At 45.1% G+C, this 12435-nt stretch overlaps 1 protein-coding gene across 5 annotated transcripts in view; it reads right to left on the minus strand.

The window, feature by feature from the left end:
* Window positions 1-5980: 5980 nt before the first annotated feature.
* The window catches only part of STAU2 (staufen double-stranded RNA binding protein 2), a 298759-nt gene continuing 292304 nt past the window's right edge, over window positions 5981-12435 (minus strand). For all 5 annotated transcript variants that reach the window (XM_039238380.1, XM_039238379.1, XM_039238381.1 and 2 more), the window contains 2 exons: window positions 7897-7985; window positions 5981-6780 (listed from right to left, as the gene is read on the minus strand). In XM_039238380.1, the coding sequence (XP_039094311.1) occupies window positions 6687-6780; window positions 7897-7985 (183 nt within the window). In that variant the 3' untranslated portion in view covers window positions 5981-6686. The remainder of the gene's footprint in view (window positions 6781-7896; window positions 7986-12435) is intronic.

The raw sequence follows: 12435 nt of genomic DNA on the forward strand, positions 1-12435 counted from the left end.
TGAAGGCAAATTTCTGATCCTATTTTCTGCCTCCTCCCACTCCCAAATCTCTCTTCTTTGGGCCCTCTTGAAAACTTGTGAGTAAAATTAGAAAGAAAATCAGACCAAGATTATTTCTATCTCTACCCACCTCCTTTGCAAAAATCAGAAATTCCTTTACAGTTAAAACACTCTCAGGATAACAAAAGCTGGGAAATGGCCTCTGGTCTTCTGGTTCCATAGGAATCCCTGAGGACGGATGACCCACCTACTGCCTAAATTTCTCATCATGTGTGCTGAAGGAAAGGAGGCTTTTAAAAGTATACTAATTGGGATCCCTGGAAAGTTTTTTATTTTTTCTCCTAGGTAGTTTTATGACTCATTCAGGACAGCTTTGTGGTTCATCAGACCCTTGAAACTGAAGACTTGAAAGGATTAAACAAAACCAAACAAAACAGTACAACCTTCACAAGCCTGAGACCAATCTATGACATTTGGGAGACTGTTAGTTATTTAAGCTTCATTGTTTACACTGAAAGTAAGAACTAGCACATGATTATAACGAGCCTTGCCCCCTGGGAAGTAGTCAGAGCAGATCTCTTGGGTTGTCTCATTAAACAGTGATTCTTCTCTGATGACCACTTACCCTGCTCCATAAGGGTACAGTAGGGCGGCCATATTTGTACAACGTGGGCCAGAGGTGAACACCTGGCTCAAGGTGGGCCAATCAGCGGTTCCTTCCTATGATTTGAGGAATGAAATCAAAAGAGAGATTCATTGTTTCATCAGATGGCTGTACACTTGGGTTCTATTGATAGCCATGTTGTCTGAAATGTGTACTTGAGAAGCAGGAGCTGCTGCGGGGAGAGATGATTCAGACATTCGGCGGGAGGAGGGGAATTGAGAGACCGGGAGAAAGAGAGCTTCCTGGTTTCCCCACAGCCTTCTACTTCCTGGCTCCAGTTTGTGTCTGCATTTCCGCCCTTAGGGTCTGTGAAACACCTCTATACCTTTAAAACAAGTTTTCCATTGCTGGTGTGAATAGGTTTCTATAACTTACAACCAACGGACTGCAAATTGGTAGGAGTGGCATTTTGCTTAAAGATGTTTGATTAAAAAAATCCATACATTAGACACCAAATTCGAATATAACCATACCACTAGTAATAGAAGTATGAATGGTAATATAGATTTAGAGCTGTAATGTCTTAGGGGTGATCATTTTATGGATGTGGAAACTGAGGCTCGGCAAGTCTAGTTCCTTTGCCAGGATCACATCTGTGGCTGGACCAGGTCTTTAGATGCTTGACTTCTAGACCGTGGCTCTTTATCTATGCTCAGTGACTTTGATTGAAAGATTGTCTTTACTTTAACAATTTGTGCACTTTAAAAAATAGGCCAGAGGTGCCTGTGTGGCTCAGTCGGTTAAGTGTCTGACTCTTCGTTTAGGCTCTGGTTAGGATCTTGTGGCTTTGTGGGTTTGAGCCCCACATTGGGCTCTGCACTGGCAGCATGGAGACTGCTTGGGATTCTCTCTCTCACCTTCTCTCTCTGTCTCTCCCTGACTTGCACTGTCTCTGTCTCTCCCAAAATAAAGAAATAAACTTAAAAAAAATAGGCCACAGACTCTTGCATATTCTCACTCCTACTAAAAGCTGAAATTTGGAGATAGATGTTAAATACTTCAACAAGGCCCCACATTAACAGAAGTGGAACTAGAAGTTTCTTCCCAGGCAGGAGATTCCATCTAATCGGCCAGACCTTTCCATCTATGCATCCAGGTCACTGCCGATCCAGTTAGACTGGCAAATCCATTGTGGCAGGACTTTTAGGGTCATTCCTCTATTCACTAAATATTTGCTCCTCCCAGGCCAGCAGATAGGATGAGGTGTCAGTTCAGGCGGTCTGCCTCCTCAGTGCAGGGGGATTTGACGAGCTTCTTCATCTGGTGTATGCATATTTGAGGCTGGGGGTGGGGCTGTCAGGGGACGTTGCGTGGGGTGGAGGGGAGATAAGACACTACTAGAGTGAAAGCAGACGGTGGCTTTCTGAGTGTCACCGGAATAGAGCACGCTGCCTGAAGCATGTATGATGAGCGCGGGAAGGAGTGAGTGACCGACGGAGACAGGCAGGTGAGCAACTAGCTCCGGTGTGATGATTGTGAGAACAAAATGCTCCCCGTTCTGTGCTCATTTCCTTGTTGGTCTTACCCTCCAGCTAGAATGTGGGTCCTTTAGAGGGAAGTAGTTTCATTTGTTTATTTTTTTTCTGCATTCCCAGCATACATCAGAGCACGCTGGGGATCCAAAAGCTTTTAGTTATGTTAAGAGGTTAGAACACAGAAGGGAGCTTCTCCAGCGAGATACTTTTTACATGAGTCTTGGCAAGGTGAGATTGAACTAGGGTGGTGTCTGGCAGAAATAGACAGTGGGTTTGACAGTATCTAGGGAAGTCTTTGCTTTGAACCATATATTACAAGGTCCCTCCTCCTAAGACACGTATCTGTGATTATGGAAATGTAGGAATGTATCTGGGTGTTAAGGATTGGGATTAAATCTGCCAGCCTAGGGAAGGGATATAAATGCAGAAATGGGAAGATAGGGGCCAGGAGACTGGGTCTCTGTGTGTCCAAAGTCCTCTGAAGGGAGGGGGTTTTTTGGACTCATCATGCTTTTGATTAAGAAATGCCACTGTTGGGGGGCGCCTGGGTGGCTCAGTCAGTTGAGCGTCAGAACCTTGATTTCAGCTCGGGTCATGATCTCATGGTTCGTCAGATGGAGCCCCGCGACAGTCTCTGTGCTGCCAGCATGGGCCTACTTGGGATTCTCTCTCTCTCCCTCCCTCTCTCTCTCTCTGCCCCTCCCTGGCTCATGCCTCTCTCTCTCACTCTCTCTCAGTAAATAAACATTAAAAAATAAAAATTTTTTTAAAAGGAGAAAGAAATGCCACAGTGCCCCTGGGGCTGAAGGTACTATCATGCTATCAGTGGGAATGCCGAACATTATCACGAGTGACTAGCTCTGTGTCACGTTAAGCTGTGAGATTTAAAGTTTCTTTCTTTAACAGGCTTATCTGTCCCTTTGGAACCTTATTCATTTATCCATTTTTGCATGTATTCAATGTATCATTTATACATTCATCAGGTACCTATGCTATGGTAGGGTAAGTTAGGGGAAACTCAAAGACAAATTCATATATGATTTTGCCACTAATGACTTCTTAGCTCTGTGCAAAACTGTTAGGTTTTCTTCCTTCCTTTTTTTCTTTCTTTTTTTCCTTTCTTTCTTTCTTTTCCTTCTTTCTTTTTCTTCCTTCCTTCCTTCCTTCCTTCCTTCCTTCCTTCTTTCTTTCTTTCTTTCTTTCTTTCTTTCTTTCTTTTTCTTCCTTCCTTCCTTCCTTCCTTCCTTCCTTCCTTCCTTCCTTCCTTCTTTTAAATGTTTATTTTTTGAGAAAGAGAGAGAGAGAGCATGCACAGATGGGGGAGGGGCAGAGAGAGAGAAGGGAACAGAATGTCGGAAGCAGGCTCCACGCTGACAGCAGAGAGCCTGACTTGGGCACGAATCCGTCAACCGTGGTTTCATGACCTGAGCCGAAGTCGAGCCACCCAGGCGCCCAAACCTGGTAGGTTTTCTATCATCCTTGGCCACAGCGATAACAAGTAGCCTTTGGACATTAAAAGGTACAGAACACACGGGGAATCAACACCAACCAATGGGTCCGGACTCCATTTCCAAGGTCGCTGGGAGTCCTGAAAACTTCTGTATAATACATTAAGTTTCTCATTCATCTATTTTTATTTTGTGGTGCAGGAATTTGGTTGAAGCTCTCATCAGCAACAACAAAACTCACTGCGGAGAACGTCTGCCGGGGAGAAGAACGCCCGGAGAACCGGGGTACATCACCCCAGGAAAGGGAGGAATAATACCCTGTCACCGCCTGATTGCTGGTGTCTCACCATCGACCTTTGGCAAGCTGTGCTGGAAAGGGATGGTCAGGGTTCCAGAGTGCAATATTATATTTCCAATTAAAATGTAAAAACAAACCTTTTTCATAAAGCACGCTGGCCTCCGCGCTGGGAAGTGACTACAAAGCCCATTGCTGATTGAGAAAAGCTGAAAGCAGACACTGTAATTGATAAAGGAGATAAGTCAATCTGTGTCCTTTAAAGAATAATGAGTTCCATTTTTCACCAAAAAGATCTCCTTGTGCTGAAGAAACATTCTTTCAATAAATCTACTTAATGGCTTCCCCTCCAATGATATATAACACTGCGCTTTGGAAGGAGCTCGGAGCATCGTCGCGGGTTCCCGCAAGCGTCTGCAGGCCACCCAACATTTGCACTGCTGGTCCAACCCAAAGAAAACGCAGAGGGTTCCCAGGCAGGGCTGTGTTCCGGACCAAATGTCCAGAGGCTCTCCTGGGCTCTACGGGCAGGGAGGTGGGATGGAATTTTAAACAAATATCCCACCACTGAACTTGAGATCCGAGGCAAACGTACATCTCCCGCGCGCACCACGGCTCTGCTGTGCTGGGAATAACCTCAGCTCTGCGGAGGGCTCGCGTCGGAGAGCTCGAGAGCTAAGTGTTTCCGAGAAGTGGGTTGTGAGAACTGATTAGCTTGTTTGTTCCCTGGGCTCATCACTGTCCCCCAGCCCTGCCGGCCCTGGCGTTGCTCTGACCGCGGGCTGCAGGAGGCAGCCCGTGTTTGTTGTGTTTGGTAAACTGGAGATCTACTTTAATGTTTTTTTTTTTTTTTTTTTGGGAGAGAGAGAGGGAGTCATAGACTCTGAAACAGGCTCCAGGCTCCGAGCGGACAGTCAGCACAGAGCCCGACGCGGGGCTCGAACCCACGAACCGCGAGATCATGACCTGAGCTGAAGCCAGACGCTTAACCGACTAAGCCACCCAGGCGCCCCTGGAGATGTACTTTAAAGCCCCTGCCCGCGGTGGTGCTGCGGGCCTGCTGCGCACCCGGCGGAGGGCCTGGGCCCCTCGGGTGGCAAGAGGCGGAGCACAGGAAACAGCCCGTCCCCTTCTGAGGCCAGGATGCGGGGCTCTCCGCGCGCTGGCGCGGGGCTGCAGGGCGCACGCGCCGCTCGGCTTCCCTCGGGAACCCCAGCTTTACCAACGTGCCGGTTTCCACAAGGACCCGGCTTTGGGTTAACAAAACCTACTTCCTCCAAGGGCGCCGGCCCTCCCGACGCTGGCGGACTTCCCCACCTGGGAATCGTTAAAAACAACCTTCGAGTTATTTCCTTATGTTGCTGTTTGTTTATTCTCCAGTCGCGTGTGAGTCAGCCGGAGCATGATCTGTGCTGGTTTTGCTTATGAGATCTTACATAACCATATTCCTATTGTCAGTTAGGCCGTGGGGTGTTTTCTCATTGCGCAACGTCTGCGAATCAATACGGAGAAAGGCCGAACAATGAGGTGACGCGCGCTGGTCGGGAACCCGGCGCCTGGTCACCCGGGAGGCCGCTCTGCAGTTTCGCAGAAACGGCTGGTGGCGCGACGAGCCGGGCGGCGCTCTCAAGCCACCGCCGAGCGGGATGACGGGGCTGGGTGGCGGCCTTCGGGACGGGTCTCGCCGGGGTGATACGTGAGGGACGGCGAGCCAGGCAACGAAAGGACAACAATGACAACGCTTCACACAGAAACCGACCACATTTTTACTGCATTCGCTGCACGCTGGATTCCAACATGCTGGTCCAGAGCGTGGCTGGCTACAAGCTGGCAAGACTCTCGCGGCTCCTCCGACAGGCTTTCCCTTCCCCGCCATGTACATTATGTATTTGGATCCTCCTCACCGTCCCGAGTCCAGAGGCGGTTATTTAAAAACACCCTTGATGCAAACAGTGAGTGGCTATGACACACGGATGAGGGTGGGTGCGAGTTCCACCACGGAACGTGGAATCTGGAGAAACGGTCACTGGAGGCAAGACGCCTCCTCAGTGGCTAATAGTCTGATGGAGCTCAAAACCCACAACTGTTTTATTTCCCCCCCCCCCCCGCTGTTTTTGTGTTTTTAATTCCTGGAGTATATTGAAACTAGTTGTTCCTAACATGATTTCATATTTTAAATAAAGCATCTGACCTGATTTAAACCTCGTTTGTTTGCATACATCTTTGAGGCGTGCGCCTTAAAGTCATTCATATTGATACAGGATGAAGATTACAAATACCTGCATAAAAAGAGAAACTGTGTGACTCTATATGAAGACAACGACCATCACATTCCACAGCACATCATTGGTTAATCTTTGAATTGTCAAGCATTATTTAAAATGAAAGAGAGAGAGAGAGAGAGAGAGAGAGAGAGAATATAACTGAACACAAGCTCCACGACAAAACAATCATAACAACGGAACCAAACCCAATTTCTCTATTAATCATTTAAAATTTTTACCTCTCTTTCTAACACTTTTCATTAATTGTTATTGTAAGCTCCAGTAGCAGCATCAGATTTCTCCTGCCTCTGGGCAAGTGAGTTATGATCTGATCTCAAGTTCCGAGGGAAATGCTCAAAGTTTTATTTTTCCCCAGTTGAATAAACAGGACTATGTATATTATCTCTTGTGTTAGAATAGTGTTGTCTTCACATGAGACTCAAATAATGGTATTAGTCATTCATTTCCTTGAACACAGACACCCTCATGCGTGCTGACAGGTTTATAAGGATGTGGTGGCAGCCGTGGTTCTGGGAGCCGCTACATGACCGACTTTGATTTCTTGCAGTCCTGAGCGATGGAGCCCGGGTGTGTCTGGTTATTGTCCGCTTTCTCTCCCAGATGCTGGGCTTGTCTGGAAGATTAATACATTAACAAGAGCTGAAGGTCCAGGGTTGCACGTCTTCAGACATGTTTATTAGCAGATGGCACACAGGATTCAAAGGTCACCACAAAAGTGACATTTTAAAGTGAAACAACAATATTTATGTTCAGATAGTCTACTGATGAGATCATGTGGAAATGGTTTTGATTAAATTAGCTTATAAATGGTTGCCAATCTATAGACAACAGAAAATACCGCGTCTGTTTACCAAATGCTTTCTTCTCACGCTCTCACCTCTTACATATTAATGACCAAGTGCTCTTTTGGGGGTATGCTTATTTAACCGGAGGATCGATGTCTGGTTTTCACTTCCTGGGTTATCTGTTTGTTTTCATTCTAAAAAACGTTACCTCCTTTGGGTGTTTTGAAATCTCACCTGAGATTTTTAGGGCTTGGAAAGAATTTGGATTCTTCCATGTAAATGCAATTGCTTTCCATTTCTTTAGTATAAATTGGGCCTCTGGAGAGACCTAAAATTCAGTCTCTCAGGTAAGAAAGACCTGACGCTCGATATCATAAGAAAGCTACGAGCTGGATTTCAGAAATTCTTGCTACAGCTACATTCTTGCCTTTGCCGCCCTTGGCGCCACACTTTTGTGGCAATGGGTGCTTGTGTTTCTAGAACAATGTGGAAAACACTGCCGTCAAGGGGAGGGGCTACCTCTTCTGGACTTCTTTTTCTTTTCTCTCTCTTGCGCCTGCAACTTAGCAGGAGTGTGAAAGTTTTTACGTAAGGAAAGGTTTAGACAGAAGAAACCTCAACAGTATGAAGTAAAAACAGTATTTTAAAAGTTGTGCCAGTCTCTATGGTCAGCAAAACTCACATAAGTACTTCCAAGAAAGGCATTAAAATGGAGTAATAATGATCAATTCGGAGATTAAAACTTTCACAGATGTATTCTGGGGAATGAAAATGACCATATATACTGTTCTCATTTATTTACATTTAATTGTAATATGAATAATTTTGTAAGATACAGATATTATTGTCTTGAGGGTTTTTGTTATTGTTATCTATATCTTATTCTTTTTGTACAGATGCAAAATTAGAAATGTAAGAATATGGCAGAAGATTTATTTACTCACTTTTCAAGAGAAACTTTTTCAATATTCATTGCCCCTTCCATTGGGTCCAGTCCTTGTTCAGAAAATTGTTTCAAGGCACTTAAAGCTGCCTAAAAATGAAAACAAACACACAAACAAGGAGGTCCATTCACTGATTTCAATGTTAATAAACAGGTAATTGTAAAAGAAAGCTGAGATGTATAGTAAAGACTATCATTTTCATTGGTCTAAATAAATGCTTTTTTGCATCATTTAGCAAAATTACATTTGAAAGGCTATATTATCATGAAACAATGTATACGCTTGCTTACGGAGGGCCTTATTTCTGGGGAGGGATGAAGTGGGGAGGGGATTCTCCAAAGTCTCATGCCTTATTCCTCATCCATAATTTTATAAAATCCCAAAGCTTTTACCTGCAAATGTTGAAGCACCTACTAGAAGCCTATTATAGTTTGACTTACATATATATACATATATATATAATATATGTTATATATATATATTATATTTTGACTATTATAATTTTCTCCTCACATTACTGAAACTACACATTCTCTTCCTTCAGACAAGGCAACATCGGAGTTTCCCAAGTTGGGTACTCTTTTTTTTTTTTCTCCCAAAGTTAGCATAAAGGTGTTCAATTGTCTATCTAGCCCCAACCAAGTCACAGGATGTGAGCAGAGAAGTGGGCCCAAGACACTCATGCGTGCAGAGGGGACGGTACGGTGGTATTCTGGGAGGAGGGAGAACGCGTGCACTCTCTGGGGCCCCAGGGAGGCAGGCCTGGCCACGGTCCGCCTCCCGAGGTGTGGATACGCCTGCCTGTCGTGCGTGGGATGCTGAACGGTGCGGACAGGCTGGTGGAGCCTCCTGGATCGCTGGGAGGCACCCAAAATGCAATGCTGATAAGATCTACATAACTTGTTGACACTCTTGTGCACGTTCCAAATTGTTATTTCTTTGAATAAGAATTTGGTTCTCCTTCCCCTCCCCCACCCCCCACCCGCTGAAAGCTCCATTAGAAGGGCTTTGTTGAGTCTGAGATAGGTGTGAGCGGCCAGGGTTGTTTGAATCCTGGAGATCCTGCTGGGACACACTTTGGTCATCTGTGTCTTCTCAACTGCCTTTGGAAAAGGGCTAACTCTTGCAGTTTCCCCAACTTCCGTCTGCCAAAGGCCCCTTTTGGGTAGCTGACAGTGGGATTCCTTGCAAATTTCATTATTTGTGACATATCTTTTGGTCTTCATTTTTAAATTAACAGACTTAATTTTTTTTAAGAGTAGTTTTAGGTTTCCAGAAAAACTGAGCAGGGCTGTCGGTGGCCCCTCCCCACCCCCTTGTCTTGGCTCATGCTCGTATTATAGACAGCAGCTGGCACAGGCTGGGATGGGGGGTAAGCAGTACTTGCAGTTGGGTGGGAGTGGCATGGCTATTTCATTGGGGTACTATTACCGGTTGAATTGTGTCCCCCCACTCCCCAAATCTCTATGTTGAAATCCTAACCTCCAATACCTCAGAATGTGGCCGTATTTGAAAACAGGGTCACTGCAGATCTAAGTAGGATGAAGCCCCACCGGAATAGAGTGGGCCCAGATCCAATACAGCTAATGTCTTTATAAAAAGGGGAACTTTGGATGTAGACACACACACACACACACACACACACACACACACACACACACACGGGGAGAACAGCCTGTGGAGAGGAAGGCAGAGATTGAAGTGATACAACAGAAGCCAAGGGATATCAACGATTGCCAGCAAACCGCCAGACGCCATGGAGAGGCCTGGAACAGAGTCTCCCTCACACCCTCAGAAAGAACCAAAACTGCCAGCACTTTGAGTCTGGACTCCCAGCCTCCAGAACTGTGAGAAGATACATTTCTGTTGATTAAACCGCTCAGTTTGTGGTATTTTGCTATAAGAACTCTAACAAACTAAAATAGGTTCATCATAATTCCTCCTTAAGGATGGTAGCACATCTTTTTCCTCTCTGTGATGTCTATTATATTTTTATTACAAAAATTATTTTCATTACAGGAAAATCAGAAGAGGTACGAGCAAAAAGAAGTGTGAAAATATTCACAGGCCCATCCACCATTTACTACTTGGTCTAATGTCTTTCCCTACGCTTTTCTATTCCTTCCCGATATGTATGTACTTTACCCTGGATCATATCTTCACACTGTTTTATAACCTGCTCTTTTCATTGAATGTAAGCAGTTTTCCTTATCAATAAAAACACTTTGGTAGCATTATTTTGCATGACTGCACGGTATATTGACTTTATAGGCCCTTCCCAACCAATCCCTACTGTTGGACATTTAGGACACTCCCAGTATTTAAGCTGTTATTAACACTGCATCAAGCTCTCAGATAGTTAAATTTTTGCATACCATCTCAATAACTTCCTTATGATAAATTCCTAGAAATTGAATTTCTGGGCCAAAAAGCATGAACATTTTTAAAGATCTGACATGAGCTTTTCCACCGCCCTCAGAGAGGTTGTGACCACAGCAGTAATGTGAGGAGCCTGGGGTTCTTTAGGTGCTTTTGGAATTAATCTATCAGAACCACTTTGTGGGTCACTAGAGGCAACCAGTTTTGTCATTTTATGGCCCCACCTGAGCTTTCACTTGTCCATCCTGACCGTTTACCTTATTCAGAATCTAGATCTGGCTTCGAGTGAAGTTTGGTTGCTTTCAAAAATTAAATCGATCCTCAAAAGACCTGGATTTAGACAATTTCCCTCCCCCAAAAGAAACTTGCTGAGGGATTTGGCTTCCATTTAGAATCACTTGGGTGGTCTCTGGGTCCTTTCAAGTCCTGCAGTGCTGGGGTGTGTGGCACAACCTTCCTAGGCAACTACCCAGTGAGCAGTCCTGTGAGTGTGCACACTACCCCGTGAGTGTGCACATTCTCAAGGGCTTGTTACCTAAACCTGAGCTCTGCAGTCCCGCCTTACACGTGCATGTACTGGGTGACGCACGAGGCCCACACACTGCAAAGCTCTAAAGAGCGGTCCACGTCCAACCTTTTCAGATAGCCTAACTACCCTGGTGGCGGAGGGCGTGAGGGGGGCTGCTGTTAATGAACTTACAGGTCTCTGTATATTCAACAATTTTGAACAGGTGAACAACTATTCTTTTTTTTTTAAGTAATTTTTTTAAATGTCTATTTTTGAGAGAGGGAGGGTGTGCCTGTCTACGAGCAGGGGAGGGTCAGAGAGAGAGGGTAAGAGAGGACCTGAAGCAGGTTCTGCACTGTCAGTGCAGAGCCCAAAGTGGGGCTCGATCTTGCAAACTGCGAGATCATGGCCTGAGCCCAAATCAAGAGTCAGGCACTTAAGTGACTGAGCCACTCAGGAGCACCTTTTTTAAACTAAATTGTTTTTAAATGACTATTTTTTTTCCTGATCCATTAGTATGTGAATTATTGTCAGGAATGCCAATTTTTATCAATTGCCTCCCACATTAACTATTGGGAAAGGTTCTATGGCACCTGCAAATTCAAATCGGCAATGTGATACTGCTGAATGAGACACACGAGAACCCCAGGGCTTCCTGGTCCTGTTTTATTCCCAATAAGTCCAAAATGACAACGAAAAACAACTTTTAAAAATTTAAAAAACAACTTAAAAAGTCATTTATAGGCTAACTGCAGCCCAGTCTCAACAGCTGTTTTTGGAATACATGTTGCCTGAATACCAAGAACCGAATGTCTTGCTACCCCACGTCCAGGACCCCGGGCCACCTACTCTCTTCTATCCAACACATGCGATGCAGGCCAGGTCTCAGAGAGCAGGTTCAGTGTTTCAGCTCTTGCAAAATCTCCTGGATGATTTTATCAACATGTCGGGCAGGTCCCTGTGCACTTTCAAAATTCCTGTCATCACTCAGAGAATGTCCTACAGGCTGGAAGGGGGGTGTGCTCTTTCACTCAATGCCATGAACGGACTTTCAGAATTCTTGCGTGGCTGCTTCCCTCCAAAGGTATGCTTAAAGGCTTCCAAACAATATTCCCTTATTTATCTGATGAGATCATTTCAACCCACATTTTATTGATAATCCTGAATACAATTGCTTATAGAGGAGGACTTCTTGCTAATTTATAAAAGACAAGGAAGATGATTTATCTTCTCTGTAAACAGTAACAGCCGCCATGTGATGGGCATCACCCTGCCATAGTCACGAGACCAGGCCTTATCCCCGAGTGACCTCAGGTGCTACCACAGCCTTGCAGGCAGGTCCTGCCCACGAGGAATCCAGTAACATCTTCAAAGGTCACACAGCCAGTGAGTGGCAGAGCACAGATTTCAACCCAGTGCACATTCTTGACCAGATCCCTTTATTTCCTTCACACCTATGCCAATTTCAGCATGACTTTTTTCAATATTATCATTTCCAGATCACTCTTATCCCCTCCTCCATACTCACTCTATTAATTATCCCCCACAATAATTACTGGAGGTGAGCTCACACAATTATCTCCATTTTCTAGACAAGGGATTTATTATCTTGTGGGCACTGCAGCCAGCTTCCAGTCTCCAGCCTTCCTGTG

Source organism: Hyaena hyaena, unplaced genomic scaffold (genome assembly GCF_003009895.1).
Source record: "Hyaena hyaena isolate Hyena2069 unplaced genomic scaffold, ASM300989v1 scaffold_139, whole genome shotgun sequence".
In the NCBI taxonomy this organism is placed as follows: Eukaryota; Metazoa; Chordata; class Mammalia; order Carnivora; family Hyaenidae; genus Hyaena; species Hyaena hyaena.